This window comes from Durio zibethinus, chromosome 3 (genome assembly GCF_047325235.1).
Source record: "Durio zibethinus cultivar Kanyao isolate XHJ-2024 chromosome 3, ASM4732523v1, whole genome shotgun sequence".
Lineage (NCBI taxonomy): Eukaryota > Viridiplantae > Streptophyta > Magnoliopsida > Malvales > Malvaceae > Durio > Durio zibethinus.
This window is the reverse complement of record NC_143164.1, coordinates 37,295,225-37,323,029: the sequence shown is the minus strand read 5'-3', so window position 1 is coordinate 37,323,029 and position 27,805 is coordinate 37,295,225. Positions and strand designations below refer to the sequence as shown.

Genomic DNA, 27,805 nt, shown 5'->3' with positions numbered 1-27,805 from the left:
GGGATCTGGTGACTTGGACCAAACGGCATTCTGACTTTGATTAATTCCCTACAAGAAACCAAACACATTGCTTTGGTCAGACACAGAGATCTCTTCTTGTTTTTTCTTTGACAATCGAGATCTCTTTGTTGTTTGATATTTCAAAAAATGTGCGGAAAGCAACGGAAAATACATTTTGATAAATATATATATATTGGGTACAGTATTTTTTTTAAAAATTTAAATATAATATCTTATGTATTCATATTATATAAAATATTAAAATTTATATATTTATTATATTTTATATAAAAATTACATTTTATAATTCGTATCAATATAAAAATATAAAATATTTTATTAAATTTTATTAAATTCATTTATAATTATTATTAAAATTTTAAATTATATTATTTTTATATCATATTTTAAATTATCATGAATCTACTATATCTAAATTTCATATTTAAATAAGGTATAATACCAAAAAATACGAAAAATATATTTAAAATATTATATCAAAATATCATTATTATTTTGATGATATAGTTTTGGGCTTAGCAATAAATGTAGGTCAGTTATCAAAGACCCATAAGGCAAGCTCCAACCCACCAAAACTTTGAATAATATATAGTGTCTGCTAAATTCAGGCCCAAGCCCACCAAAACTCACTAAGAAACCATACGTGCTAGGGTTTCACTCAACCCTTATTATATATACCTGAATTTCATTTTTCTTTCTCGACTTAGGGTTTTTGTGAGGAGAGAATCAAAGGCGCCGTCGCCATGGTGAAGTTTCTAAAACCCAACAAGGCCGTGATCGTCCTCCAAGGCCGATACGCCGGACGAAAAGCTGTGATCGTGAGATCCTTCGATGAAGGCACGCGTGACCGCCCCTATGGCCACTGTTTGGTTGCAGGAATAAAGAAGTATCCAAGCAAGGTTATCCGCAAGGACTCCGCCAAGAAAACAGCCAAGAAATCACGCGTCAAGTGCTTCGTCAAGCTCGTGAATTACCAACACCTGATGCCCACGCGCTACACCCTCGACGTGGACTTGAAAGACATGGTTACCGTCGATGCTCTTCAGACAAAGGACAAGAAAGTGGCTGCCTGTAAGGCTACCAAGGAGAGGTTTGAAGAGAGGTTCAAGACTGGAAAGAACAGGTGGTTCTTTACCAAGCTTAGGTTTTGAGTATTTTGTTGGAGTTGTTGTTAAAAGTTTAAAACTTTTGGATTTCAAGGACGGATTTCAATCTGCTTCGATGAGATATTTCTGGGTTCTCCTGTTGTCATATGAGGTATTAACATAAAAGCTTGCTCATTTCTGTTAGAATCTTATGTTGTTGAACTATCCTGGGTGCTTTATGATTTATCATTTTGTTGCTTCTGCTAGGTGTGATTTTTTCTTGCATTTTTAAGTGTATGTGCAATTTAGTTCTTCAATGTTTCACTTGTCACCTAATGGTGGCCAACTATTATCATAATTTAAATATCATAATTAGGTACGATAATAAGATACGAATTATAATTTAAATTTTAATTATAATAAATTTAATAAAATTAAAAATATATATTTTATATTTTTACGTTTAGATGAATTAGGATACAAAATTTTTATAAAATATATTGTATCAATATACGATTTTAAATACACGAATGGTTCTATATCCTGGTTTAAAAGATAGGACTCATTTGGATTTGCCAAATCCTTGATTGTTTCTTTGAAAGTAACCATTGGTGTCTCGTGCTAGTTCTGCATTTTTGAAAGTAACCTTCATGGATGTGTAGTTTTAAGATTTATCACTTAGAATTCTGTTGTAAAATTTTGAAAAATAAAGGAACTATTTTTTTCAAATTCTTGTATAAAAATTAAATTCAAAGATTAAATTTATACTTTTCACATAAATATAAAGATATAAAAGCTTAATAGCACAATTTGATTAAAAGCATTAATGACAAGTTGAACTGTTCTATCAGTTATGTACCAAGTTTTGTACCGAATGTCTATCATCATCATTATTATTATTATTATTATTAGTATAGAATTAATTACATAGTTATACTTTAAAATGAATGATAACTTAGGGGTGTAATTAATGTATTAATATTTATAAGTTATTCGAATTTAATTAAAATAAAGTTTAAATTTGATTTAGTTATTGTTAAATCAGATGAATTGAGTTTTAGTATTTTAATATTTTATTTGAAGAGTTCGTAAATTAAATTAAAATTTTAAATTTTAATATATTTTTATTATTTTATTTAAAAATTATTATTTTATCTTTATACATATATATATATATAAATTCGAGTTCAAATATATAATCTTTGAAATCGAGTATAAAAATTAAATTTATTTTATGAAATAAATTTAATCAAACGAATTTAATTAATCAAATTTTTATTTCAAATTGAATTCGAATTTAAAAATTAAAATTCGATTAAATTCGAATCAATTTTTGAATAATAAATTTCAAATAAAATTTAAATTTTTTATTATATTAACTTAATTCAATTTTATTTTAATTATTTAATAATCTCTTTTTTAACCTTTTTAATGCACTTTCATATTTTTATTTTAATAATATAAAGTTATAAAAGTCCAGTTCCTTCGATAAAACCATAAGTTATTAACAATTAATATGATATAAAATAATTATTAGACCTATCAATGTCCTAACATAAAGACAATCTTCCATCCCTTGATCTTACCCAAAACAACATCCCCAAAATAATCTCGATTAGCTTAATTATTAACTAATTTTTTATTAATTAATTTCATTTTCAGTTCCTAATCCTTCCACTTAATCAAACGGACTTAACGACAGCTTCCCCTTAATCATCACGTATGATAAAATTATTAAAATAAAATAAAATAAAGTTCTACACCTTTTTCTCATCCATAAAAATTTTCCTCCGGTTTCTCTAATCCCAAACAGGCCCCGCAAGTTTGAATCTCTCACAGAACTCTGCAACAAAACTCTGTACTGGACAACTTTTGTTCCTCCGCTTCAAAAGGGGTTTGTCCTTTTCTCCCAAAAGTTCTTCACCTTTCGAATCTGTTCTGTCTCTAAATTGATTTTCTCTGTCTTAACTGATCATGCTTCAAAGCTTAGTTCCTCAGTCTCCAATCAGTTCCAACACTAGCTCCAATCCTAACTCCTCCATGAAGTCAAAGCGCGTCGATCGAGACGTCTCCGCAGCGACCGGCGAAGATTCTTTTGCCGATGATCCTTCAAACAAGCGTCCTAATTATTCCTCCGGCGATAAAATAGCCGTCGATGAACAGGAAGAAACGGTGATCGAAGGTGAGTCAACGGGGTTAAGGCTTTTAGGTCTCTTGCTCCAATGTGCCGAGTGTGTCGCAATGGATAACCTCGAGGACGCCACGGACCTTTTACCTGAAATCTCTGAGCTTTCTTCTCCGTTCGGGTCATCTCCCGAGCGCGTCGGCGCGTACTTCGCACACGCTCTCCAGGCACGTGTGGTGAGTTCTTGCTTAAGAACTTATTCTCCCCTCGATACCAAGTCGCTTACCTTGACTCAATCCCAAAAGATCTTCAATGCTCTGCAATCTTACAATTCGATAAGTCCTTTGGTCAAATTCTCTCACTTTACCGCCAATCAAGCCATCTTCCAAGCCTTGGATGGTGAGGATCGTATCCACGTCATCGATCTGGACATCATGCAAGGTCTACAATGGCCAGGATTGTTCCACATCCTCGCTTCTCGGTCCAAAAAGATCCGATCAATGAGAATCACCGGGTTCGGACCCTCCTCGGAGCTTCTCGAATTGACCGGTAAAAGACTCGCCGAATTCGCGACTTCATTGGGGTTGCCATTCGAGTTTCATCCGTTGGAGGGCAAAATCGGAAATGTAACAGATTTGAGTAAACTCGAAGTGCGGTCGAGTGAAGCGGTGGTGATTCATTGGATGCATCATTGCTTATACGATATTTCGGGGAGTGATTTAGGGACCTTGAGATTGTTGACCATGTTGAAACCGAAATTAATCACGATCGTCGAACAGGACCTGAGTCACGGGGGTAGTTTTCTAGGGAGGTTCGTGGAGGCATTACATTATTACAGCGCGTTGTTTGACGCGCTTGGGGACGGCTTAGGTGTGGACAGCCTAGAAAGGCACACGGTAGAGCAGCAGCTATTTGGGAGCGAGATCAGGAACATCGTGGCAGTCGGTGGGCCGAAGAGGACGGGCGAGGTTAAAGTGGAGAGATGGGGTGAAGAGTTGAAACGAGTCGGGTTCCAACCCGTTTCATTGGGCGGAAACCCAGCAGCCCAAGCTAGCCTTTTGCTAGGGATGTTCCCTTGGAAAGGATATACCCTGTTGGAGGAGAACGGGTGCCTCAAGTTGGGGTGGAAAGATCTGTCCTTGTTGACTGCCTCAGCGTGGCAGCCGTCCGATTAAAATACTTCCATTTTTGTGTATCTAAAATTTATAAACTATTGATAATAGAAATGATTATGGAACTCTGAAAAAGTGTACTACTACTAATTTTAGCCAAGAACAAGAATGTGAAATTATTGGTCAATGACAAACATGTTGTGTCCCCAGTTTGCAGGTTCGAAAGGGAAAGTACCTGTCTTTGCCATGGAAAAGGAAAACGGACAACTTACAAGATTCTAGCTCTGATAATAAAAGATTTGGTTGTGGCCTATTGGATGGGGTGAGGGGAGCTGAACGCAAGACCTGTTGTCATCCTCTTGTTTTACATGTCAGTTATTTCTCTTCTTTATCATCTTATCAAACATAAGATGTGATGTAGTGAATTTTAATTGTTCATGAAGTTTCAAAGAAAAATTAACGAAGGGGCAAAATCAAGAAACAAGAAACAAAAAAACCTAAACTAATAACGCCACCAATGATCACGGACAGAAATGCTACTTCCAAAATGAACGGTTGTCAAACGGAGAAGTCTTGGTGTGGGTAGTTACTGATGAAGAGAAGGCAGCTCGCAGATAAGCTGCTTCCATCTAGGGATGATAAATTTATCTGAAGTTCATCGATTTTAACTTGATTTAATCTTTTTAAAATTAGTTTTTTCAATCGAATTTTGAGTTAAACCAGTTACAATTTTAAATATATACGAATTAAAAATAAGCTGTATATAAAAATTAATATTTTTGTTTCTAATAAAAATTAAGTATGAATTTTATGAAATCAGATCAATATCAGAACGAACATAAATCCGTTTCGATCCATTATTATTTTTAATTTCAAATTTTTCTTTCTCTTACGTTTTGATGGTGTTGAGAAAGTTAATCCACCAATATCCTTAGATCTCACCTCTACTCTATCCTTCAATCTGCAACACATGATTTAGGTTAAGCAACTTTCAAACTTTGAAGAAAATGTAACCAAAAAGATCTTGAATACAGTTTAATTTTAAGGACATAACACCCTACATTTGTTGCTTTTCTAAGAGAATCTATTAGCATAACAAAGCTAATTAAGTTGGAAAATAAGGACACCATTGGCCTTGTTCAGTTGAAAAAAAAAATTACCATGAGAATGTCAAAAATAAGTTTTTTAATATGCAGGCAATTTTCATCTTGCTGTCTCATTGATGTTTCCACAATTTTAGGAAACTTCTCCTCGGACCCTTGGACTCACCAACCAAAACCACACAGTGACGATGTTTTTTTGGACGTAAGTTGATGCGTCAAAGTAATGTTCATGCAAATCTGTTGGCGTTAGCTTCGTAGCCATAGGCAGGCTATGGCCCTCTGTCCTACCCCCCGTCAAGGGTGGAGAAAAAATTTTTTAAAAATTAAAAAAATTAAAAAATAATTTAAAATTATAATGTTCAATTTGATTTAAATTAATTTTTTATTTAATTTGAATTAAATAGAATATTAATTATATTTATTAAGTTTAGATTGAATTTTGAATTGAAAAATAAAAAATTGAAAAAAATTGAATGAATCGAATTACATGTTTTTATAAAATTTTATATTTTTTTAAATTTTATAAAATAAGAATAATAATTTAATACTTAAATCTATCTAAATGTATTAAATATTATATTAAAATAATATATAAAAATTATAATAAATAAAATAAAAAAATCGATTAATTGAATTGATAAAATTTAGCTTTAATCAAATCATACAAAAATTTAATTTAAATTTAAATAAAATTTATAATTTATAATTTTTTATATTAATAAAAAAATATTAATCGAATTTAATCTAATTCGAATAGTTAGATTTTTGCTGAAATGGGCTGTCATGAGGTCATAGCCCAACCCCAAATGCCGCCCAATCTCTTTAGTCTGTCCACAGTGGAAAGCAAAATTATTATAAAGAAGAATTAACATCACCAGGGCCGAGGCTTCTCCCCAGGCAGTTGGTACTTGGAACAAAGGAACCTGGTGTACAAGCAAAAGCAAAGAGGAGAAATATTAATGGGGTGACGCAATTAGCCATTCAGGTTCTGGGAATTATAGCAGCAGCGACTGTCATCTTTTATGTTATTAGCTTTGCTAAGCTAAGACAGGTACCATTATCTTTCCTTTTTATGTTCTTTCTTCTTCAGCTGTTAGTTTTATCTGGCTTGATTCTTGTTTGATACATAGTTTTTGTTTTTGTTGCTATCTTTTTTACTGTATTTGCAGAAATCATTTAGAGATTTAGAAGAGAAATGGTGGATTTTGGATCTGAAATAAGAAGAAAAAAAGATCGATTCATTGTTGCAGTCAACCATATGTTGTAGTCTTTTTCTTTGGAATTGAATTGATCGTATCGTCTTTGTTTGAATTGAATTTAAATTGATTTGGGTGGTGAAGAAAGGAAAAGAAGCAAATCTTAAAGCATGCCTAGAGGGAGAGGAGAGAGAGAGGATGGAGAGACGCACATGGGTTTGCTGAAACTGGTTCAGGTTCTGTCATTTTTGGTGGTTTTCGTGGCGGGGGTTATCATCGGCTTAGCCACCAGCTCTCACATAACCACCTATTTCTCTTCCCAAGCGCAGCTTTTTTCGACGTCCACGGCCACGTCTTTTCGAGTGTCCAGCACCAAAGCCAATTGCAGCCAAACCTCATGCCAGAAACTTGATTGCCTAAGCATGGACACCTTCCTTCATCCAACCAATTTGACCCATAAAATGTCGGATGCTGAGTTGTTTTGGAGAGCTTCAATGACGCCTTACAAAAACGAGTACCCATTTCTGAGGGTGCCAAAGGTGGCCTTCATGTTTCTTACCAGAGGGCCTCTGCCTATGCTTCCTTTGTGGGAGAGGTTCTTTAAAGGCCATGAAAGTTATTTCTCCATTTATCTCCACACTCCTCCGGCCTTTCACGTCAATGTCTCCTCTCACTCTCCTTTCTATGCAAGACAGATCCCTAGTCAGGTACCATGAAAATCAGATTTTAGGTTGTTTCTCTTCATTTTACTACATCATGACATTGACAGACGTATGCTTGAAATTCTGATAAACATGTTCTGTTAAAAAACTCTGGCTCTGCTTCTTTGAAACTTAGGGAAATGGATTTTTTTTTTTCCTGTAAGTATAAAAGGAACAATGGATTCACACTCAAAATTGATGAAAATACCCTCAGGACTGTTATGTTATTTACCTGGTAGAGACTGCTTAAAACTGTTAGAGAACAGTGAGGGTGTAGGAGATTCAGTTATTATTGTTAGTAAGAGGGAAGTTGTTTGTGACGTCTGGAATTCTAATGCTTTTTGGAGTGTTGTTGAATTGTAAACAATGGTAACAATGGCATGCAGAATAGAGATTGAATTCACTGATTTTATAAGGTGTTTATATTCTGGATGAGAAGTATTATTTTAAATTTTTACTTCCATTTTATTTTTAGATACCTGAACCTGTTTGTTCACTTAGATATTAGCTTTTCTTTTAGCTTATTAATTCTACCTACACATAATCCTCCATAGCCATTTTAAGAGTTTGGATGCTGAAGTCTGCTTTGGAATCTGTTGTAAACATTTTGTGATCTGTACAAACAATGAGTCTGTCTCTGTTCCATCGCTTTTCATAGAGTGGTAGATCTCAGGATAGTTCCAAGTTCAAAGCTCGTTACACAAAGTCTATTAAAATCTGTAACCCTTTTTTCGTAAAGCAAGAAAATTCCATTTTATTCCCAACAAAACATATATAGGGGGAACAAACTTCATAGCTCCTAGTTATATATAAGTTGACAAGGGGCCTTTCATATTTGGTATTTGAAACCACCTTATCAAATTGAATGTGCTTGATTTTCCTGGTGTTTCATTGCATTTCATGTGTTTTGGTCAATCTTCACCCCCCCTTCCTTCCCTTTTTTTCATCTTAGATCCATCTTCTCAGCTGAATCCTATTCCATTCCTTATCCTCCTTCCATCCTCTCACCTATCAAGCCGCACTGCAGAAGCTCACCCCGTTCATTTCTTTAGCCATGGTGATGAGAAAGAAAGAAAAAGAGTAGAAAACAATGTAGAATGACATAGTTATTCAATAGCTGTGCTCTGGAGCATTGCCTGCACTTACATATATCATATGACGTGATTGCCTTGTAACCTTGTTTTTTTTCTTTTCTTTAGTCCACCTATTTTTGTTTGATTGCCTCTGTTTTTACCATATTCTTTGTTTTCTTTTGGTACAACTGTTTGTGCCAGATTCTTGTTAAGAAGTAAGTCCTGTTTTTGGTTCAGCTAGTAGTTTAGAGAGAGAGAGAGGTAGGAAAATCTGTTTACATGTCATAACAAATCATGGCAAAATTGGTTTAAATATTCACTTGGGACGGGTAAAATCAACATTGAACATGAATTTTATTTCTGAATGACATGCCAACATCTTAAATACACCATCATTCTACAACTAAATTGTCATATCTGATAACAGTATATATATATTTGTTTATTTCATGAACCATTTTTCTTTTGTTTAGCATGTGGAATGGGGGACTGTTTCACTGGCTGATGCAGAGAGGCGCCTACTAGCCAATGCGCTGCTTGACTTCTCAAATGAGCGATTTGTACTTCTTTCCGAGAGCTGCATCCCTGTCTATAACTTCCCAACTGTGTACAAGTATCTCATTGGTTCAACCTACAGTTTCGTGGAGTCATATGATGAGCCCTCCCGCTATGGTCGTGGTCGCTACAACCGCAAGATGCTTCCTGACATCAAGCTCTATCAATGGCGAAAAGGATCCCAATGGTTTGAGATGCACCGTTCAGTTGCCATTTACATTATCTCGGACACCAAGTACTACGCCCTTTTCAAGAAGTATTGTAGGCCTGCCTGCTATCCAGACGAGCATTACATTCCAACTTTCTTGAACATGTTCCATGGATCATTAAATGCAAACCGGAGTGTGACTTGGGTTGATTGGTCAATGGGGGGGCCTCATCCAGCAATGCATGAGGGAGCTAACATCACTGAGGGCTTTATACAAGCCATAAGGAATAACGGAACACTTTGTTCATATAATGAGGAGCAAACATCCGTGTGTTATCTCTTTGCTCGAAAGTTTGCTCCTAGTGCATTGGAGCCTTTGCTAAACCTCAGCTTGACTGTGATGGAGTTTTGAGAGAATAATTAGGCAATGATTGAGATTCTTTTTTCCACCTTGAGTTATTCATTTTTGACGTTTCTAGATCCTTACAGGGCCTCTATCTTAGTCATCCTATTTTGATATTTACTTTGGCTCAAATGTACAGATAGATTCAGCAAGAAAATTGCTTTCTGTTGCAAAAATTTTGGAGGATAATAGATTTTTTTTTTTTTTTGTTTCTGGAAGAACAGAATAGAGAAAAGCATTATAATAGAAATACCATGGGCTTTGATTCCTAAAGTTTGACAAATAAAATATTCATAATCCCCATGAAGCTTGGTTAAAGCATATGGAATTTGGAAACACCTTTGCCCAGTTTCAATAGAGAGACACCTCTTGACATCACTTCACAAATTTCACCACAAGAAGAGACCACTTGAACCATGCAAAATAATCTAGTTTGCAAAAGCACAAAATTGCAAGGTTCCAATGCACAAGGAGCTCATCCGAGAGGTTTCTTCAATTTCCATTACCCTCTCATCATTAATCTTTGATGATTCTAGGAAAATTGCGTACAGAAACTTTGTTAGGAGTCAAATTGGAATCTACTTCAAACCAGAAACAGATGCAGAGCTGTTTTCAGAACCTCCAGGGACAAACACAGGAAGTTGGTTTGACACTGAATCCCTTTTGAATCTAGACTCTCGAGGCAAGTTCAGAGCTACTCTTTCTTGAGCCTCCCTTGAATCCAAACCCTTATCATTTCTCAGACTATCCCTAACTGGAACACTCAAAAGTGGGCCACCGAAGAAAATAGAGTCTCCTGTGTACAACAGCTTCTCTGCCTGTTGCACTGGAGCCTTTGCTGCCAAAGTAGATTCCTGCAGTGGAAAAACCTCCCTTCTACCCTGCGTGCTAGTTTCCCCACTAGAATTTGGCAAACCCATTTGCATGGATGATCTGTTCCGAGGTTCTGTTGCAGAGACAGGGACTGATACATACCTTCCAGCCTCTTGATCCCAGACAACAGATGTCCTTTTGACATCTCTATGAAGGGAAATAGCAGGAGCTGAAAGCAACAATGGATCACTAATACCACCCTTATACATTACCTTTTCATCAGATCCTGAAGGGGCCTGTGTGATGGGATTGTTGATAGCAGGAAAAGCTGCCTTAGACATAAAGGTACGATCAGGGATGCCAGGAGCAGAGGTAGCTGTATTAAAATGATCACCTTGAGTTTGTGGTAAAGGACTAAGTGTGACTGACTCATGAATGTAGCTTGGACTGCTGAAGCTACTTGCACTTTGAGTTCCTGTTTCATACTCATCACGGCTACCTTGACTTCGTGCAAAAGAGTTTCTTAATGGTGATAATCTCCGGTCATTCTTTATCTCTTTATTTGCACCTGTATCTGTGCTAACACTACTTCTTATGCTCATGTTGCCACTAGAACTTAGTTCAGGATCTGCTAAACAACGATTGTCAACAGGCCGTAGAACAGACGAAGATGCTCTTGCTCTGGCTGCTGCCCTTATGGCATCATTAGAATCTAACTTCGCAAGCTTCCATGCACTAATACGAACAGCCCTTTTGGGTCCCTTGTGCCCTCTTTCTGCAAAACCAGCTGCATCTGGGTCAACAGTAGACGGGACCATTCCAGGCTCCAGATGGGACACAACTTCATCCTGATGTAGGCATATCCAACAGAAGTATTAAGTCACCAGTCTTATAACAAATGCACATCAATTGTAGAACATACATGCAAAAGGTGACCCAACTCCTGGAGTCAAACCAGAGACTTATAGGATTAATCTACTTCCAAGAAGGTGGCTTCATATTAATTATCATGAAAAAAGATAAGAAGGTACTTGTCAGACGAATGAACAAATTTATGCAACTATCTCAAACTGGAGTGCTAAAGAACCTTCCTTGTGGTATGGAAGAATAATTAGAATTTAAGGTTGAGTTGATAGATTTATTTAACCAGGCAATGCCATTCCCTTCAAAAGACAAAATGGAATGTGCCTCGTAAGTTTGAATTCATCTGATACTATTGGAGATTGAAATATAGAATTCAACATGTGACATCCATAAGGAGACTATAGTAGTTAAAAAAAATTAAAACGATTAAGGTGCTTAGGCAACAAGGGAGGTTATCACAGCAATTGAAGGGAACTGAGGGAAATGGGAAAGGCAGAGAGTGAAGGGAGGTAACTAAGTTTGATAGTACCTGATAATCCACAAAAACTCTAGGAGGGGTACACCATGCCCCCTTGTACTGCAGGCCCAGAGAACTTCCACCACTCATGCCAGTTGTAGCTGATCCAGTTGGCGAATACATTGCATTTGCCAATTCCTCATCTACCGATGCTCCAGCAGGTGCTTCACTCACTGCTCTCATTGCCACAACATACTCATAGGTTGTAATACCCTGATTCCACGTTAAAGTCAAACAGGTCACTACAGAAATCACCTTAGTACCTGCCCTATAAGTCAACCCTATTTACTTTTTCCATTATTTACAGTTACCAAAATGTAGGAAATTCTAAAAACTACAGCAACCCTAACTATAAATGTGAATGTTCAAAATTTTCCATCTTGCAACCAGAAACTAGAGCACCATTAAAATAAAAATAATGCTAAATTTCTTGGCAACTAACCTTTCTGACTAGTATTATGTGGAAGAAGAAAAGTTCACCCAGAGGTACACAAGCCAGGATAGAAACTGCAGTACATACAGCCTACAAAAGTTTGCGATCCAAACTTAAGTACTTACAATAACACAAAATCAAAAAGAAACAAATCAACTTCACAGCATTTGGTAAGGGATGTACCACAACTGTTGCAAAAGGAGCACGAGAAAAACCATTTCCAAGCCTATCAATAATCTCAGTCTCCATGCCCTTCTTGTTAACAAAGCAACGAACTAGGACAGCAATACCAACAACAGCCTCCATGACAAGCTGAACAATGGAGAGAGAGAGAGAGAGGCATCATTAGAATTTGGGAAGCATGCTTTTTAAATAACAAACACTTGAGCAAAAAACATACCCAAACAACACTGATGGCCATGAGAGAGATGAATGTGACATAATTTTTGTGTCCTACACAATTGTTTAGCCACTGCAGCCACATATGATATGGAGATTTAATTTCCACAAACAAATAACTGGATTTGGCCAATACCAAACAAGTTGAAAGATATTCTTGCACAAATGAACGTAAAGAACAGTCGAAGCAACAAGAAAATATTTACCCGGCAGTGATGATCAAAACCATCCACACATTTATCACAACTTCTACAATGTTTACTAAACTTGCGCACCTGCACCAGGGAAATCATTGATAAGTAAGAAAGAAAGCCATAGAAAGATATTGCCAACTTTTCAATCCTGATCAGCAAAATTTTTTAATATATAATTTCAAGTGCTCCCCTTTAAAACTAGATCACATAAAAATGTTTATCCCGGCTAAATGGATTATTAGTTAAGCAGACAACTAAAGATTCTAATCAATGTAAAAGAAGAAAAACTGAGTCTCTAAAAGGACCAATACGTTCCCATATAATTTATTGGTTTTAATTGTTGGGGTATAAAGTTTGGTTTAAGGCATTAAATTTTCTGTAATCTGCCTTACTTGTCACTGTTGCCTTATAATTCATCTGGCAGTAGCATTGACTTGACAGAGGAGATCATAAGTAATAGCCTGTAGTCACATGAATTTGTAGTGTTTGATAAGATTGGTGCTAAGGGTGTCATATGAAAATCCAGGGAGTAGTGAAGAAAACATAGTAGAGTAGTGTACTAGTGGTGCTGCTGGAGATATCTATAGAATGCAAATGGGGCAGCATAAAGTGTTGGTAAGGATATTTCAAATAGGCATGGCAAACTAACCACTAACATGCTAATGAAAAAGTAGTTTATTTTTCCCCTTATTTAATCACAATAAAACCTTATTTCTGGTTCAAGAATGTTACCAAGCTGAGAAAGAATGATGTGGGAGAAAATATTAGAATTTAGAAATAAGTTTCTTCAAGTTCTGTTTCTTTTTAATTTAAGCTAACATGTACAGCTAGAATTAAAGATGTTTGATAGATCGAACTAAATGCTATTACGGTTTTATGGTTGTATCTTGTAATAAAAAGGGATTGAGATCCCCTCTATTACTTCTTGTACATTACTTTCTAATACATCCATCATCACCATTCATACGTGTAGGACCCAACCATAAATTCTGGCCAAACATGTGAATGGTGATTAAAGGTGTATTTGAAAGTAACAGAGGGGAGATGAACTTAGCAAATAGAGGATCAAGAAACATTTTAATACAATCTTATCTTGTTAACGACTGTAAGGCAAACCATGGACTGCTCAAGTTCTTTTAAAATTTGAAATTCACAAACTTGAGACCCAAAAATGAATTCTTATTTCTTCTTTATTTCCCTTGAACTTTTGTAGGCTTTAATGGCAAATCAAAGTAGCAGACATCTTACTACACCTCCAACTGTGCCATTAAAAGGTCACACTGATTAATATCACCTTTTCCAGCTTAGAAGCTTTCATTAGATTTACAACTTCGCCTACCCCATAATTGCATTAAGAACAAGATAAGAGCAAGTTTCCAAATTCATCGGGGGGAAAGAAGGTTAAGGACACCATGGACAGATAAAATTAATAGAAATGATGAAAATTAAAGCTGATCTAACATAATAAAAAGGGTCAGTCAAGATAGGTTCCAAAATACCTCTGCATTGCACAATGTGCAGAACAAGGCATCTTCACTGCCATGCTCAGCAGCCCCTTCCTGTTTGCGACAATCTTCATGAACAAATATGGCACAAAAGATTCCTCCAATGCAACAAGATTTCCCGGTTGCAGACTGTGCTGGAGCCTCTATTGTTCCAGTATCTCCCACCAAACCTTTCTTACTGGAGTTTGGTGCTGCAATGGAACTTCTGGAAACTGTTGATGGGGATGTATGCAGCCCACTGCCAAATTCATCAAATTTTCTGGGCAAATCCTTCACTGATAACCCATGCTTTATATCAAGTTTGTTTGTTCCACCATTAAATTTCGACATGATGCCAGGATCAGCAGGGTTAATTGCAGTACACCGAACATAAAGAACAAAAACAAGAAGTGCCTGCATTGCCATCACAAGTATAATGGGAGTGATATAAGATTCAATGGTTATGTTCATAAACTGTTTATGCAGAATGAAAAATGACACTTTTTTTTTTCACCAAAAACATTTGCAGACAGCCCAAGCACCATGCAGCCTTCATTGCAGTAACTTATACCTTAACATGGATCTAAAATATTGGCACAATTCATACAGTGAGACATAGTAGCAGGCCCTTAAAAAAATGTTCTAGATTTGCAATCCATTAAGATATTTTATGCAAAAATGTAAGGCAATAAAGGATTTTTTGTAGCCCTATACAAAAGAGAACAAATTAATTCACATACCACCAGCGAGTAAGCCGCAACCAAGGCATATTCCCATATACGCCCTCCAAGGAAAGGAGCTAAGAAAGAATAAAATGCAACCACTAACAAGCAAAACACAGTAATTGCAACAACCTATCAAAACAAGAAGTTAAAGATCAACTTCAAGGAAATATAATAATATGTAAGTGACCAGAAACTGGTTACTGACTTCATAAGGATATAAACACCCAAGAAATAAAAGCCCAGATAGAAAATATGGATCAAAGGAGCATTTTTGGAGAAACATGCATAAGGAAAAAAAAAAGTGCATTACCTGAAAGGTGTGAGCAGGTAGTTGCCATCCATGTTTCCTCACCATAACTGCCCTCAAAATTCACACCCTCCCCCTACCCTGAAAACCCAAACCCTAACAACAAACAAAGGGAGACCCCGAGACTCATAAAAAGAAAAAGAACAGTTTTGGGAGACAAAGAAAGAGAAGGGAAATGGGTTTCCTTCTTTGCAACGAAAAACCAAACTAAGAGCCCAAAAAAAAAAAAGATTAAAAAAAAAAGTAAAATGAGGGAATGTTAGTAAAATGGTTAGTTGGAAGTCAGAGTTAGTAAAGGAAGAAAAAGAGAAAAGAAGAGAGCAGCTTTAAAGGGAAGGGTGAGAGCGAAGCGAAGTAAAGGAAAGAATAAACTGAAAAACTTTTGAAAAAGAAGAATAAACACAGAAATTGACAAAAAGGGTAAATCGTTGACAGAGAGAGAGATAGAGTCGCCTCTGGTAATAACTGGTGAGTTTGTGAGATGCTGTGCTGAGTTACTGGCAATAATATATCATCTTCCGATATAATTTTAGTGTTTGAGTTTAATGTTGGATGTGGTTTGGTGGATCCCACCAATTATTCTTGATTTTGGTTGTTGGTCTAACCAAAGTCTTCGGCCGAGGCTTCCCTTTCCTCTCCTGGTTGTTTCTGTCATAATAAAGCCTTTTAGAGCAACTACCAAACAATGTTAGGGGTTTAAAATTTAAAAATAATAAATTATATTATATTATATTATTTATTTATTTATTTATTTTTAAAATATTATGATTATTTGTTAAATTTAATAAATTAATAAAATTTAAATTATTTTTAAATTATTAATTAAATGCTCTTTTTCACTAACACTTTTAAACAAAAATTTTAATTTTTAAACTTGATTAATTAATTTAGGTTATTTATTATGTAAATATTGTAAGACTTCTATGTTATTGCACTATTTCATTTTAAAAAATAAAAATAAAAATCCTAAAAGGTGACATTTTAAAAAAATAAATTTATTAGGTCTTACTAAATAAGTTTATTTAAGTTTAATAATTTAAAATATCATATGATGATATAACAAAAATATATATAGAATTTTAAAAAAATGACATGATTTAAAATTTTAACAAAATTATATATATATTTAATAAAAATAAAAATTATATTTTTTTATGTAAATATGAATTTTAATATATAAATTTTATGTAAAATATGATAAAAATACATTAATTATTAATATTACATGACACAAACTTAAAAATATTAGATAAGGGCTTTAAAAAATGTATTGGAGGAACATAAAAACTTTTACTGATTAAACCTGATTGTTTAAAATTCCCAAATTTCAAAATCCCTAAAATCTCCCCTAAACTCTTCTTCGGCTCATTTCTCCATTCAACGTCTCACATCATCACTCAACCGTCAAACCATGCCCCGGTAGCCATCGTTCATTTCTCCAATCTCTTTTGTTTCTTCTACACTGAAACCTTAAACGGTTGATATATCTTTCGACGTCCCTTCAGGTATATGGCTTTTTCTTTTTTCTTTTCCTTCAATTTGTTGAAAGGTGTTTGCTTTTTTCCGAATTGTATTTTCATTTGAAGTCTGGGTAATCAATTCATCGGCATTTGGTGCTGCCACGTCTGAGTTTATGACAATTCAATCGATCTATTGTTAGGGATAACTGTTTCTTCGTATTCTGTGATTTTTTTTTCTTTTAAATGCTGTTTCTCGTTAGAAAAAGGTTATATTTGATGAGCTTGCTGACTTGATTTTGATGAAGTTTTCATTTTTTTTTCTTTTGGCAAGTGCTGATTAAGTTTAAGTATGCTAATCAAAGCAAATTAACCTAAATATGAGGTGGTATGGTCATAATTTGGGGTAATTTAGTTTTCGCTGAATAGTTGAACTGAACAAACACTATCCCATTGTTACTGACATTAGGTTTCTAAAACTTGTGCTTTGTTGGGTGTTTACCAGGCTCCACAGTAGATTATCTGCTGGAAAAGTGGGTTTTTCTGGCTTATGGAAATAGAGGGGCAGTTACCAATTGGTTATCATGATAAAGATTGGGGAAAACCAAAATGCAATTAGTAGTATGGTAGATCGAGGAGACTCTTTGCCTTGTACTGATGGAGTGAATGAAAACATGGTTGATATTGTGGATGAAGCGGCACAAAGTAGAGATAGGATAGTTGATTCCTCTAAAAGGACTGTTGTTGGATTTGATGGGGATACGGATTTTGAGCCACGTAATGGCATTGAGTTTGAGTCACATGAGACAGCTTATGCTTTTTATCAGGAATACGCCAAGTCTATGGGATTTACTACCTCCATTAAAAACAGTAGGCGGTCAAAGAAATCAAAGGAATTTATTGATGCTAAATTTGCATGTTCCAGATATGGAGTCACACCAGAATCAGATGTTGGTAGCAGTAGAAGATCAAGTGTAAGAAAGACAGACTGCAAAGCCAGCATGCATGTGAAAAGAAGGCAGGATGGGAAGTGGATTATTCATGAATTTGTTAAGGAGCATAATCATGAGCTTTTACCCGCCCTTGCTTACCATTTTCGAATCTATAGGAATGTGAAATTGGCTGAAAAGAATAACATTGACATTCTGAATGCAGTTAGTGAACGCACAAGAAAGATGTATGTTGAGATGTCTAGACAGTCCGGTGGATATCAAAATGTAAGCTTCCTTCAGAATGACGTAAAAAATCAGCTTGATAAAGGCAGGCACTTGGTTGTGGATGAGGGAGATGCCCAAATTATGCTAGAGTATTTTAAGCGTGTCAAGAAGGAGAACCCTGATTTCTTCTATGCATTAGATTTAAATGGGGAGCAGCGCTTGAGAAATTTGTTTTGGATTGATGCTAAAAGTAGGAAGGACTATCTTAGTTTCAATGATGTAGTTTCCTTTGATACCACTTACGTGAAATTCAATGAGAAATTACCATTGGCACCATTTGTTGGGGTTAACCATCACTTTCAGTCTATGTTACTCGGATGTGCATTGCTTGCAGATGAAACTAAGCCCACATTTGTTTGGCTAATGAAGACATGGCTTCGAGCAATGGGTGGACAAGCTCCCAAAGTTATAATTACTGACCAAGACAAAGGATTGAAGGCTGCAGTTGAAGAGGTCTTCCCAACTGCGCGGCATTGCTTTGCTCTTTGGAATATTTTAGAAAAAATCCCCAAATCTCTTGCACATGTAATTGGACCACATGAGAACTTTTTGCCTAAATTCAATAAGTGCATTTTCAAGTCGTGGACAGATGAAGAGTTTGATATGCGATGGTGGAAAATGATAACTCGATTTGAACTCCACGATGATGAGTGGGTTCAATCATTGTATGAAGACCGCAAAAGATGGGTGCCGACTTTCATGGAAGATGTGTTTCTTGCTGGAATGTCTACAAGTCAGCGTTCTGAAAGTATGAACTCCTTCTTTGATAAATACATCCACAAGAAAATTACTTTGAAAGAGTTTGTGAAACAGTATGGGGCAATTTTGCAAAATAGGTATGAAGAGGAAGCTGTAGCTGATTTTGATACCTGGCAGAAACAGCCAGCACTAAAATCTCCATCACCTTGGGAAAAACAGATGTCAATTGTTTATACACATGCAATATTCAAAAAGTTCCAAGTTGAGGTCTTGGGTGTAGTTGGCTGTCATCCCAAAAAGGAAAATGAAGATGAAGGAACTGTAACATTTAGAGTTCAAGATTGTGAGAAGGGTGAAAATTTTATGGTAATATGGAATGAGGAAAAGTCAGAGGTTTCTTGTAGCTGTCATTTGTTTGAATACAAAGGTTTTCTTTGTCGACATGCAATGATTGTTCTCCAAATGTGTGGTCGCACAAGTATCCCTCCTTGTTATATATTGAAGAGGTGGACTAAGGATGCTAAGAGTGGGCAGTCAACTGCTGAAGGAACAAACAGAGTGCAGACGAGGGTGCAACGTTACAATGATTTGTGCAAACAAGCGATTGAATTGAGTGAGGAAGGATCATTGTCTGAAGAGAGTTATAACATCGCTTTTCGTGCACTGGTTGAAGCTCTGAAAAATTGTGTCAATGTTAACAACTCTTGTGTCAGTGCTGTAGAATCTACCGGCCATGCTCATGGTCTTCGTGAAGCAGAAGAAGTAAATCCAGGGAGTCTTGCTTCAAAATCGAGTAAGAAAAAGAATACAAACAAGAAACGAAAGGTTAGTTCTGAAACTTGAAAGTTGATTGATGTGTCTATATTCTAATGATGTTACACTTGCCACTTATCTCAAGCTAAAAATACAATCATTCAAGAGAGGAACTTTTATGTTTCAGGGGCAATCAGAGCCAGCTCTCGTGTTTGTCGATAACCAAGACAGCTTGCAGCAAATGGTTTGTCATAGCTTAATTTTTTTTTATTATTTTTATTTTTGATGGATGTCCTAGTGTAATTTCAGTTGAATTGAATATAAATTGTCGATAACATGGTGCACTTGGCTCTGAAGAAGAGGATGTTAACATCATTTATTGCATGTTGTACGATGCATTTGTTTTAATAGAAGAGAGTACTATCACTTATGGACAGTGGTGTTAAGTGGTAGTCAAGTCGAATTGCTCAAACTATTGAAAATTTTTCTGAAGGAAAAATAATTGAAAAGATTCTACTTCAACCTCCTCCTGCAGTTTGATATAGATTATCATAACAAGTTAATTTGGCATTTTGTCTTTTATCCATGTAGGAGAACCTGAGCTCAGATGGAATAACTCTTAACGGTTATTATGGTGCCCAACAGAACGTGCAAGGACTGGTATCACATATTTTCTAATTTGAGTAAAATTTTTTAAGCTAATGTAGGGAGGTTAATAAAATTAATGTGATCTTAGCACTGATATTTTAAACGGGGTAATTGCAGGTACAGTTAAATTTGATGGAGCCACCTCATGATGGTTATTATGTTAATCAGCAGAGCATGCAGGGTCTTGTAAGTTTGTTGGACTTGCCACTGTAATAATCACTTATAAAGAAGGTGAAAAAAGCTGCCCAACCAAGCAGCCTCCCAGCCCAAGCCAAATCCGATACCTAAATTGATTTCAGAAGTTAACACCCTGAACTTGGTCTAACTCAACTGTCCGAAACCTGTCCAACATGACCCAAGTTGGCTAGAGAAAAAAGCAATGATCTAACCTGATGTACACCTAACCTAAACTGTCTATCATCTCTACTTATAAGCAGTTATAGTTATCATTTGAGTTGCATTTTGTACTTGTAGGGACAGTTGAACTCGATAGCACCTGGCCATGACAGTTTTTTTGGCACTCAACAAAGCATGCATAGTCTGGTATGAAATTCTGTAATACTATTTTTATTGTTGTTGATAACTTTGGTTATACGAAAATGATTATGATGACAAAATTTTCTTTATCGGGCATTTTCATGTAGGGACAATTGGATTATCGGCCTTCAGCTAGTTTCAGTTATGCTTTACAGGTTAGTCTGGAAAACATTTGTCAGATAATATTTTTGAGCTGGAATTTCTTGATGCATGTTAGTATTTGATTGTTCACCCCAATTGCAGGATGAGCCCCAATTGAGATCAACTCAATTGCATGGTGGTGTTTCAAGACATCCGTGATGAAGAGACACCGTTATGGTACCTGGAACTGCCTCCTGGCATGTATATACTGATAGGAAAAGTGAATCCATGAAACGTTTATTGCTCTGTGTTGTATACTTGAGCTGATTTCCTTGATGTCGAAACTAAAATACAAGAGTCATCCCACAATTTTCTATGCGACGTTGTGAGCTGAAATCAAGGCAACAACTATTGTCTTTGCTAATTATACGTATTGCTAATTATACGGACTCGCATTTTACGTATTGCTTTTAACAGCCATGACCGGTAGGACTTGAGGGCAGTTGGAGCTTGTTGGGTCCTTTTCCTTGAGCTCTTTCAATGAGGTAAATGAAATTCTCTTGGAGTTGAAGAAGTTCATGAAAAAGTTCCTTACAATAATAATAAAATCTTTATTAACTTATTTATGTGAAATGATAAAATAATTTAGATTAAAGTAAAATATATTGTATCCGAATCCAATAATTTAAAATTATAAATTATAAATTGTATTCGAAATATTTATAAAAAAAAATATCCAAGTCAAAAAAAATAATCTTATTAATTGAATTAATTTCTTGTTAATAAAATTAAAAATATTAAAAAATAAATCATGTAACAACCTTTCAATTTTTTTTAATGAAATTAAAAGTTTTCATTATAAATATATAAAAACAAGCTCAAAATAATAATCTTTTATAAAACGCCACGTAATTAAAGTTTTTCTTAACCTATTAAATTAAATAATTTACTATGCTTACGTGGACAATGACGTAACATTTTTTTAATAAAATAAAATAGTAAACTTGTTTTTAATCTAGTTTTTAGAATCTGGTACCAAACATTCATTTGGCTGAAGCGGTGGCCACTCTTCATAACAGTTGCAGAAGCAGCAATGTAAGCATTTCAACTTCTCCCAATATTGTTTCTTCCTTTTCTCAATCTCTGCTTGGTAAACAAGAACGGCCACAAAAACAAAGCAACAAAATGGAATCAAGTTTTCCTTTTTGACTGTAGTAAGCTGATAAGATCATCTTGTTAAATTTTTAGGATTCGAACTTAATCTGAAAGCTATGAAAAACCCAGTTTTCTTACTGTGTAATGAAATGAAATTATGGGTTTCTTTTTTCTTTTTCATTTGTTTAAGCATTAAAGTTGTGGGTTTTGTGATCTAAGTTAGGAACAATTCAACGACAGCTTTTTCAATGCCCCTCTTACTTGATACTTTGTGGTTTCTGCTCTAACGGTAAGGCTGTGCGTGAATTTCAGTCAAGTATTAGTTTATTGGATGAGACTTGAGAGTGTTGGTGCTTGTATTCTGGTCTGTTGCAGCGGCTGGTCGGATTAACAGGGTTGCATATTGAGTTGAAAGAAATTGATTTTCATGTTCCATGGCTTATAGAAGCTATCAATGGTATAAAAAGATGCGCTAGTTGAAATTTAGAGAGGGTACTTTTGGATCATATTTAGTGGAAGACCATGATTGTGGAACTCGAAATAAATTTGGTGAAGCTAACAGCAGGCCTCACATTGTCAATGAATTGGCTTGTTTGGTTGTGTAACACAGATAATGTGATTTGCAAGTAAGAATTAGGGAGAAGAATTAGTGACTAGCATAGCAATCAGTTTCAGCTTCAAAAAACGTTTTCTCCTTTAATGCACGTAAGTTGAACTTTGCTTATAATTTTAGCATGCGTGCACCTAACAACTACTTTGAGTAATAATAGTATCTAAGTTCTACAAAGAAGTATACTAGGTTCTAATTAAATTAGCATTCTGTGATTTAAACTTTTATAAAATGGGCAGCAAGTCATTATGGATGTGGATTTGGAGCTTATGCTTTTCATAAATATTGGACTATGCTCCATGTTGTTGCTATTGATTCTTTGTTTCTTTCAGTTTCCAGGTATCTTTAGTGAGCTTGATCTGTTTTTCAAACAATTTCAATACTTTCCATGGAAATAGATCTTGAGGGGCCTTCAAAAGAACAAGAGAAGCTAATTCCTGGATCAAATGAAAATGATGATGTTATGGATGCTGCAGAGGAAATAGTTGCTGTAGATAACGATGGAAATCCTCCCACAACCAGTGAGCATGCAGAGGAAGTTTGTCAACCAAATTTGATAGTAAGTTTTTCTGGTTGTGACGATCAGGTAGACACGACTACTGTCGAAGCAGATGTTTTCAAAGGCACCATTTTCGAGCCTCAAAATGGTTTGGAATTTGAATCAAAGGAAGCAGCGTATTCTTTCTACAGAGAATATGCTCGGTCTGTGGGATTCGGAATCACAATCATTTCTAGTCGTCGTTCAAAAAGATCTGGCAAATTTATTGACGTAAAAATTGCATGTTCTAGATTTGGAAGCAAGCGTGAGTCTAGCACAACTCTCAATCCACGTTCATGTCCAAAGACTGGTTGCAAGGCACGTATGCATATGAAGAGGAGGCATGATGAGAAATGGATAATACACAGTTTTGTAAAAGAGCATAACCATGAGATTTGTCCTGATGAGTTTTACTATGCTATCAGGGGAAGGAACAAACAGTCTGGTGCGGTGGCATGCCAAAAGAAAGGCCTGCAGTTGGCTCTAGATGAGAAAGATGTGGAACTGATGCTTGACCATTTTATGTGTATGCAGGATGAGAATCCAAATTTCTTTTATGCGATAGATTTGGATAGTGAAAAATGTGCAAGAAGTGTGTTCTGGGTCGATGCAAAAGGTAGGCACAATTACAGTCACTTTGGTGATGTAGTTTTCTTTGATACCTTTTTTGTTAGAAACAAATATAGGATTCCTTACATTCCTATTATTGGAGTAAATCATCACTTCCAGTACATGTTGCTTGGATGTGCTCTAATTGGGGACAATGCTACATCAGAATTTGTTTGGTTAATGCGTTCATGGCTTAAAGCAATGGGTGGGCAAGCTCCTAAAGCTATAATTACTGATCAAGACAAAGTTTTGAATGAAGCTGTTGCTGATGTGTTTCCTGACTCTCGCCATTGTTTCTGTTTGTGGCATGTACTAAGTAAGTTTCCTGAAAATTTGGGTTTTACTATAAATCAGAATGAGAATTTCATGACAAAGTTTAACAAATGCATATATAGGTCTTGGACTGAAGAAAAATTTGAAAAGAGATGGTCTAAGATGGTTGACAAGTTTCAGCTGAGAGAGCATGAATGGTTTCTTTCATTGTATAATGACAGGAAAAAGTGGGTTCCAACTTACATGCAGGATAAATTTTTAGCTGGAATATCCACAAGTGAGCGATCTGATAGTATTGCATCTTTCTTTGACAAGTTCATGCATAAAGAGGCTACATTCAAGGAGTTCATTGAGCAGTTTAAATCATTCTCGCTAGAATTGTACGAAATGGAGGCAAAAGCTGATTATGAAACACAAAATAAGCAACCTGAATTGAGATCTCTGTCAGCTTTTGAGAAGCAATTGTCCATGATCTATACAGATACAATATTCAAGAAATTTCAGGTTGAGGTTTTGGGAATGACGTCTTGTCAGCTGCAGAAGGAAAGTGAAGATGAGGACACTGTAGTCTTTCGAGTTGATGACTTAGAAGAAAATCAGAATTTCTTTGTAGCTTGGAACAAAAGAGAATTTGATATATGTTGTTTATGCCGTTCATTTGAATACAGAGGCTTCCTTTGTAAGCATGCCATCCTTGTTCTTCAAATGTGTGGTGTTTCTGATATTCCATCCTGCTATATATTGAAGCGTTGGACAAAAGAGGCAAAGATTAGGAAAAACCTAGGTGAAATATCAAACAGGCTTCATCATCGAATGCAGCGTTTCAATGATCTATGTAAGCGTGCCATCAAATTGGGTGAAGAAGGGTCTTTATCTGAAGAAGTATTTACTATTGCATTACGGGCATTGGAAGAAGCCTTGAAATATAGTGTTGGTGTTAACAACTCTGCCAAAAATGTTTATGAGCCCAACACATTGCCTGTTCCTGGTTTTCTTGATATTGAAGCTGAGACTTATTGCAATACTAGAGCCAAGTCGTCTAAGAAAAAGAAATTTCACAAAAAGAGAAAGGTTTGTTGAGGCTCAATGTTTGACATGCAGATTCTTAAAACTGTATTTTGGCAATTTTTAATAAGCCTTTTGAAATTAGACTAATTTTTTATTCTAGGTTCATTCTGAGTTGGAAGGAGTAGGTATGGGGCAAGACAGCTGCCAGGAGATGGTTTGTTTTCTTTTAGACCTTTGTCCATCTTACATGTTTTAACTAAAAATGGCAATGGATTGCAACATTTGTATCTAAGATATTATTTCTTATTTTTGGTTTGTGTAACAGATAAGCTCAAGAACACACACCCTTGATGGCTGTTATGTTCCTCAACAGGACATGCCAGAAATGGTATGGAATATCCTTAACGTAAAAACATGTTTTGTTAAGATGAGGCTGATTAGCTATATGATTTAAATTTTTGGTGTTTGACACTGATTTTTGTAGGATGTAGGCTCTAGAGCCCCAGCACTTGATGGTTACTATGGTGCTCAACAAAATATTCAAGGAATGGTATGGTGTCTTTTAACAATCACATCATATAATAACATTCATTTCTTACCTTCAGATGATAGGAAATAAGCATCATACTGTACTTTCTGTAGGGACAGTTGAACTCAATTTCTCCATTTCGTGATGGTTATTGTAGCAATCAACAGGGTTTACTAGGGCTGGTAAGTCCCCACTGTTAGGATTTGTTGGATTAATGTTTTTAAAGCAATATATAGCTTTAACATTATGTTTTTCAATTCATTAACTAATTTTAGGGACAGCTACATTCGCTAACAGCCCGTGATAATCACTATGGGAACCAACAGAGTATGCCGGGCCTGGTACTAGATTTGCCGATGATTACTGCCTTCTCCTTTCTTTTTCTAGCTTCTTTTTGCATTGAACAATTCCGTTTTACATAGAAATTGATTTGGAAGTGATCTCCCCTGGAATACTGTTGCAGGGTCAGCTTGGCTTTAGAACAGCAGCCATGCAGGGTTTTGACATTCAGGACAGTTTGCAAAGTGAGGTACGCGCTTACAAGGACGAAAATCATGATTGGTTTTCTGTGATTTATCATGCATACCATTGTTATGGTTTCATTACTCTGATTGCAGGAGCGGTCCATCGACTCCACTCATTTTCATGGCATTGCATCAAAGCATCTTCATGATAAGCACCTATCCTAACTGCTGCAACAGTAGCATTTCTGTACATTTATGTGATGAAGTTGATATAAACAATTGTCTCCAAATTATAATATTGGTAGGGTAAATTATGTTTTCATCCTTTAGGGTTGCCCGCATTTACAAGTCAAGAACCCATATTTTCTGGAAATGACAATTAAGAGTGTTCATAATTCAGTTTTAACCGAACTAATCGATCGAATTAATTTTTGATCGGTTAACGAAAATGATTTTAGAAAAATTTCAATTTTTGGTTAACTCAGTTTGAAAACCGAATGAATTGAAATGTTAATTGAAATATAACAAAATCTAAATATAAAATGAAAAAACATAAAATGTATCATTTTATTTCATAAATTGTTATAACTTTTAACATAATATATTGATATTTAAATTTTTTTTTTGATAATTTTATTTAGTTGGTTTAAAATATAAGAAATTAAGAGTTTAAAATATAATTTAATTTAAATATATTTATTATTTGATTAATCAAAAAAAATAATTGAATTAATCAAATTAAATTTGATTAATTTAACTTAAATTCAGTTGATTTGATTAACAAAAATAATATAATATAGTTTAGTTGATTTAATTTTAGATAATTTGATTCTCAACTAATCAAACTGAGTGAATATCTCTAATAACAGGTAAGTTTAGTCCAAATTGTTAATGGTAGTTGAAGAATTTAGTGGTATTGGTATTAGGTAAGGGATACTGATATCAATTACCTCATAATCTGCTTTCAATTACATTGATGTGCCAAAATTAGAGGTGAAAAGGAATTTTATGAGAAATTATTATATAAATCTTTTAATATTTTATATGATATAATTACACGAACTGTTTTAGGGTTACATATTTTGCTTGGTTAGAAAAGGGGAAACAGAAGGAAAGAAAAACTTGTAGCACTTTGTTTTTTCAATTATATAGTCAAACAAGTAGACTGAATAATGGGGAGTAACTTTTCATTTTTTTTTTCTCATGTTTATATATATTTACAACTGACTATATACAGAAAAAATTTTTAATTTGTCGCATTGTTTTGTTAAAAATATATTATTGAACTCGAGATTTAATTTAAATCATTCGTATAATTATTTTTAAAAATAATATTTAATAAATTTAAATTTTAAATATCAATATTTACAATTAATTTTTTTATCTTTGGATTACGATTTTTTTTTTTTGATAAAAAATTACTATTTGAATTATCTTTACAATCTTCTTGTCAAAATTAAATTAGGAACAAATTAATATAAATAGTAATTAGTTAATGCTAGTTGGAATTTTATTTGGTCTCTTACTTTTCTTACTTTTCTCCTTCACAAGAAAATGAAAGAGTTGATTTTCCAAAAAGAAAGCGAAAGTGTGTTTCTTTTTCGACTCATTGCCTTCCTCCAATGTCCACTTTCATTATCAGGCTTCAAGCAGGAAAAAGGAATTGTCCAACTTTGAAACCTCTAACCAAGGAAAAATAAGAACAGTTTGGATTGGAAAATCTTTAGTTTTTGTCTTTTTTATAAAAAAAAAAATCGTAGTTTGAGAATAAAAATATTACAAAAGTTGAAATTCGAATTTTTTATTTATTAAATATTATTTTTAAAGATATAATTATATAAATCAATGAAAATTTGATTTAATTGAGAAAGAAAGTGTGATTTTTTTTTTTTTGTTCTTTGAGTTCGAATTTGTTAAAAAATTATAAAAAAATATTTTTTTATATAAATTCGTTTGATTTAATATAATT

At 34.8% G+C, this 27,805-nt stretch overlaps 6 protein-coding genes across 17 annotated transcripts; 5 read left to right on the top strand and 1 right to left on the bottom strand.

Annotated features, from left to right (window-relative positions):
- Positions 1-764: 764 nt before the first annotated feature.
- LOC111283416 (large ribosomal subunit protein eL27x-like) lies at positions 765-1,365 on the top strand. The gene has a single exon (XM_089758810.1). It carries the CDS (start codon positions 765-767, stop codon positions 1,170-1,172), a length of 408 nt encoding a protein of 135 aa, XP_089614936.1. The 3' UTR covers positions 1,173-1,365.
- Positions 1,139-4,781, top strand: LOC111283415 (scarecrow-like protein 23). Of its 3 annotated transcripts, none has more exons than XM_022871954.2 (3): positions 1,139-1,278; positions 2,920-3,000; positions 3,097-4,781. In XM_022871954.2, exon 3 carries the CDS (start codon positions 3,147-3,149, stop codon positions 4,404-4,406), a length of 1,260 nt encoding a protein of 419 aa, XP_022727689.2. In that variant the 5' UTR covers positions 1,139-1,278; positions 2,920-3,000; positions 3,097-3,146; the 3' UTR covers positions 4,407-4,781. The 3 variants fall into 3 exon arrangements, with proteins under 3 accessions (XP_022727689.2, XP_022727687.2, XP_089614934.1); XM_022871952.2 differs by having other exon boundaries at positions 3,092-4,548; XM_089758808.1 differs by having other exon boundaries at positions 1,211-1,278; positions 2,920-4,548.
- A 1,426-nt stretch (positions 4,782-6,207) lies between these two features.
- LOC111283343 (glycosyltransferase BC10) lies at positions 6,208-9,733 on the top strand. Its single transcript, XM_022871805.2, has 3 exons — positions 6,208-6,497; positions 6,616-7,349; positions 8,890-9,733. The coding sequence occupies exons 2-3, from the start codon at positions 6,813-6,815 to the stop codon at positions 9,529-9,531; spliced, it is 1,179 nt and encodes a 392-aa protein (XP_022727540.1). The 5' UTR covers positions 6,208-6,497; positions 6,616-6,812; the 3' UTR covers positions 9,532-9,733.
- A 27-nt stretch (positions 9,734-9,760) lies between these two features.
- On the bottom strand, positions 9,761-15,887 carry LOC111283341 (putative protein S-acyltransferase 19). Of its 2 annotated transcripts, XM_022871803.2 has the most exons (9): positions 15,262-15,887; positions 14,967-15,080; positions 14,242-14,640; positions 12,755-12,823; positions 12,550-12,621; positions 12,333-12,461; positions 12,159-12,239; positions 11,729-11,929; positions 9,761-11,183 (listed from the first exon to the last, which is right to left on the bottom strand). In XM_022871803.2, exons 1-9 carry the CDS (start codon positions 15,304-15,306, stop codon positions 10,101-10,103), a joined length of 2,193 nt encoding a protein of 730 aa, XP_022727538.1. In that variant the 5' UTR covers positions 15,307-15,887; the 3' UTR covers positions 9,761-10,100. The 2 variants fall into 2 exon arrangements, with proteins under 2 accessions (XP_022727538.1, XP_022727539.1); XM_022871804.2 differs by lacking the exon at positions 14,967-15,080 and having other exon boundaries at positions 15,262-15,768.
- Positions 15,888-16,533: 646 nt separating this feature from the next.
- On the top strand, positions 16,534-21,112 carry FAR1 (FRS (FAR1 Related Sequences) transcription factor family). 3 transcript variants are annotated; one of them, XR_016341100.1, is made up of 8 exons: positions 16,534-16,763; positions 17,221-19,456; positions 19,572-19,628; positions 19,976-20,044; positions 20,150-20,426; positions 20,507-20,575; positions 20,677-20,724; positions 20,813-21,112. XR_016341100.1 is itself a non-coding variant. In XM_089758804.1 (8 exons), exons 2-8 carry the CDS (start codon positions 17,300-17,302, stop codon positions 20,867-20,869), a joined length of 2,526 nt encoding a protein of 841 aa, XP_089614930.1. In that variant the 5' UTR covers positions 16,534-16,763; positions 17,221-17,299; the 3' UTR covers positions 20,870-21,112. The 3 variants fall into 3 exon arrangements, 2 of the variants coding, with proteins under 2 accessions (XP_089614930.1, XP_089614931.1); XM_089758804.1 differs by having other exon boundaries at positions 20,150-20,218; XM_089758805.1 differs by lacking the exons at positions 19,976-20,044; positions 20,150-20,426.
- A 575-nt stretch (positions 21,113-21,687) lies between these two features.
- FRS2 (FAR1-related sequence 2) lies at positions 21,688-26,242 on the top strand. 7 transcript variants are annotated; one of them, XM_089758803.1, is made up of 10 exons: positions 21,688-21,745; positions 22,748-23,569; positions 23,729-24,906; positions 25,004-25,057; positions 25,169-25,231; positions 25,328-25,393; positions 25,486-25,554; positions 25,648-25,713; positions 25,836-25,901; positions 25,990-26,242. In XM_089758803.1, the coding sequence occupies exons 2-10, from the start codon at positions 22,804-22,806 to the stop codon at positions 26,059-26,061; spliced, it is 2,400 nt and encodes a 799-aa protein (XP_089614929.1). In that variant the 5' UTR covers positions 21,688-21,745; positions 22,748-22,803; the 3' UTR covers positions 26,062-26,242. The 7 variants fall into 7 exon arrangements, 4 of the variants coding, with proteins under 4 accessions (XP_089614929.1, XP_089614928.1, XP_089614926.1 ...); XR_016341097.1 differs by having other exon boundaries at positions 22,748-24,906; positions 25,335-25,393; XR_016341098.1 differs by having other exon boundaries at positions 21,688-22,510; positions 22,748-24,906; positions 25,335-25,393.
- Positions 26,243-27,805: the final 1,563 nt, after the last annotated feature.

What these genes read in the sequence shown, in the direction of transcription:
- LOC111283416 (XM_089758810.1), top strand. Translation starts at nt 765, where the DNA reads ATGGTGAAGTTTCTAAAACCCAACAAGGCCGTGATCGTCCTCCAAGGC.
- LOC111283415 (XM_022871952.2), top strand. An exon ending in GTTCCTCCGCTTCAAAAGGG is followed by an intron (nt 3,001 to 3,091) that starts GTTTGTCCTTTT and finishes CATGCTTCAAAG; the next exon opens with CTTAGTTCCTCAGTCTCCAA.
- LOC111283343 (XM_022871805.2), top strand. Translation starts at nt 6,813, where the DNA reads ATGCCTAGAGGGAGAGGAGAGAGAGAGGATGGAGAGACGCACATGGGT. An exon ending in CAAGACAGATCCCTAGTCAG is followed by an intron (nt 7,350 to 8,889) that starts GTACCATGAAAA and finishes TCTTTTGTTTAG; the next exon opens with CATGTGGAATGGGGGACTGT.
- LOC111283341 (XM_022871803.2), bottom strand. Translation starts at nt 15,306, where the DNA reads ATGGTGAGGAAACATGGATGGCAACTACCTGCTCACACCTTTCAG. An exon ending in TGGCCATCAGTGTTGTTTGG is followed by an intron (nt 12,462 to 12,549) that starts GTATGTTTTTTG and finishes TCCATTGTTCAG; the next exon opens with CTTGTCATGGAGGCTGTTGT. An exon ending in ACATAATACTAGTCAGAAAG is followed by an intron (nt 11,930 to 12,158) that starts GTTAGTTGCCAA and finishes ACGTGGAATCAG; the next exon opens with GGTATTACAACCTATGAGTA.
- FAR1 (XM_089758804.1), top strand. Translation starts at nt 17,300, where the DNA reads ATGATAAAGATTGGGGAAAACCAAAATGCAATTAGTAGTATGGTAGAT. An exon ending in ATACAAACAAGAAACGAAAG is followed by an intron (nt 19,457 to 19,571) that starts GTTAGTTCTGAA and finishes TTTATGTTTCAG; the next exon opens with GGGCAATCAGAGCCAGCTCT. An exon ending in GTTTCAGTTATGCTTTACAG is followed by an intron (nt 20,725 to 20,812) that starts GTTAGTCTGGAA and finishes CCCCAATTGCAG; the next exon opens with GATGAGCCCCAATTGAGATC.
- FRS2 (XM_089758800.1), top strand. Translation starts at nt 22,804, where the DNA reads ATGGAAATAGATCTTGAGGGGCCTTCAAAAGAACAAGAGAAGCTAATT. An exon ending in AACAGGACATGCCAGAAATG is followed by an intron (nt 25,232 to 25,327) that starts GTATGGAATATC and finishes TGATTTTTGTAG; the next exon opens with GATGTAGGCTCTAGAGCCCC. An exon ending in AGGACAGTTTGCAAAGTGAG is followed by an intron (nt 25,902 to 25,989) that starts GTACGCGCTTAC and finishes CTCTGATTGCAG; the next exon opens with GAGCGGTCCATCGACTCCAC.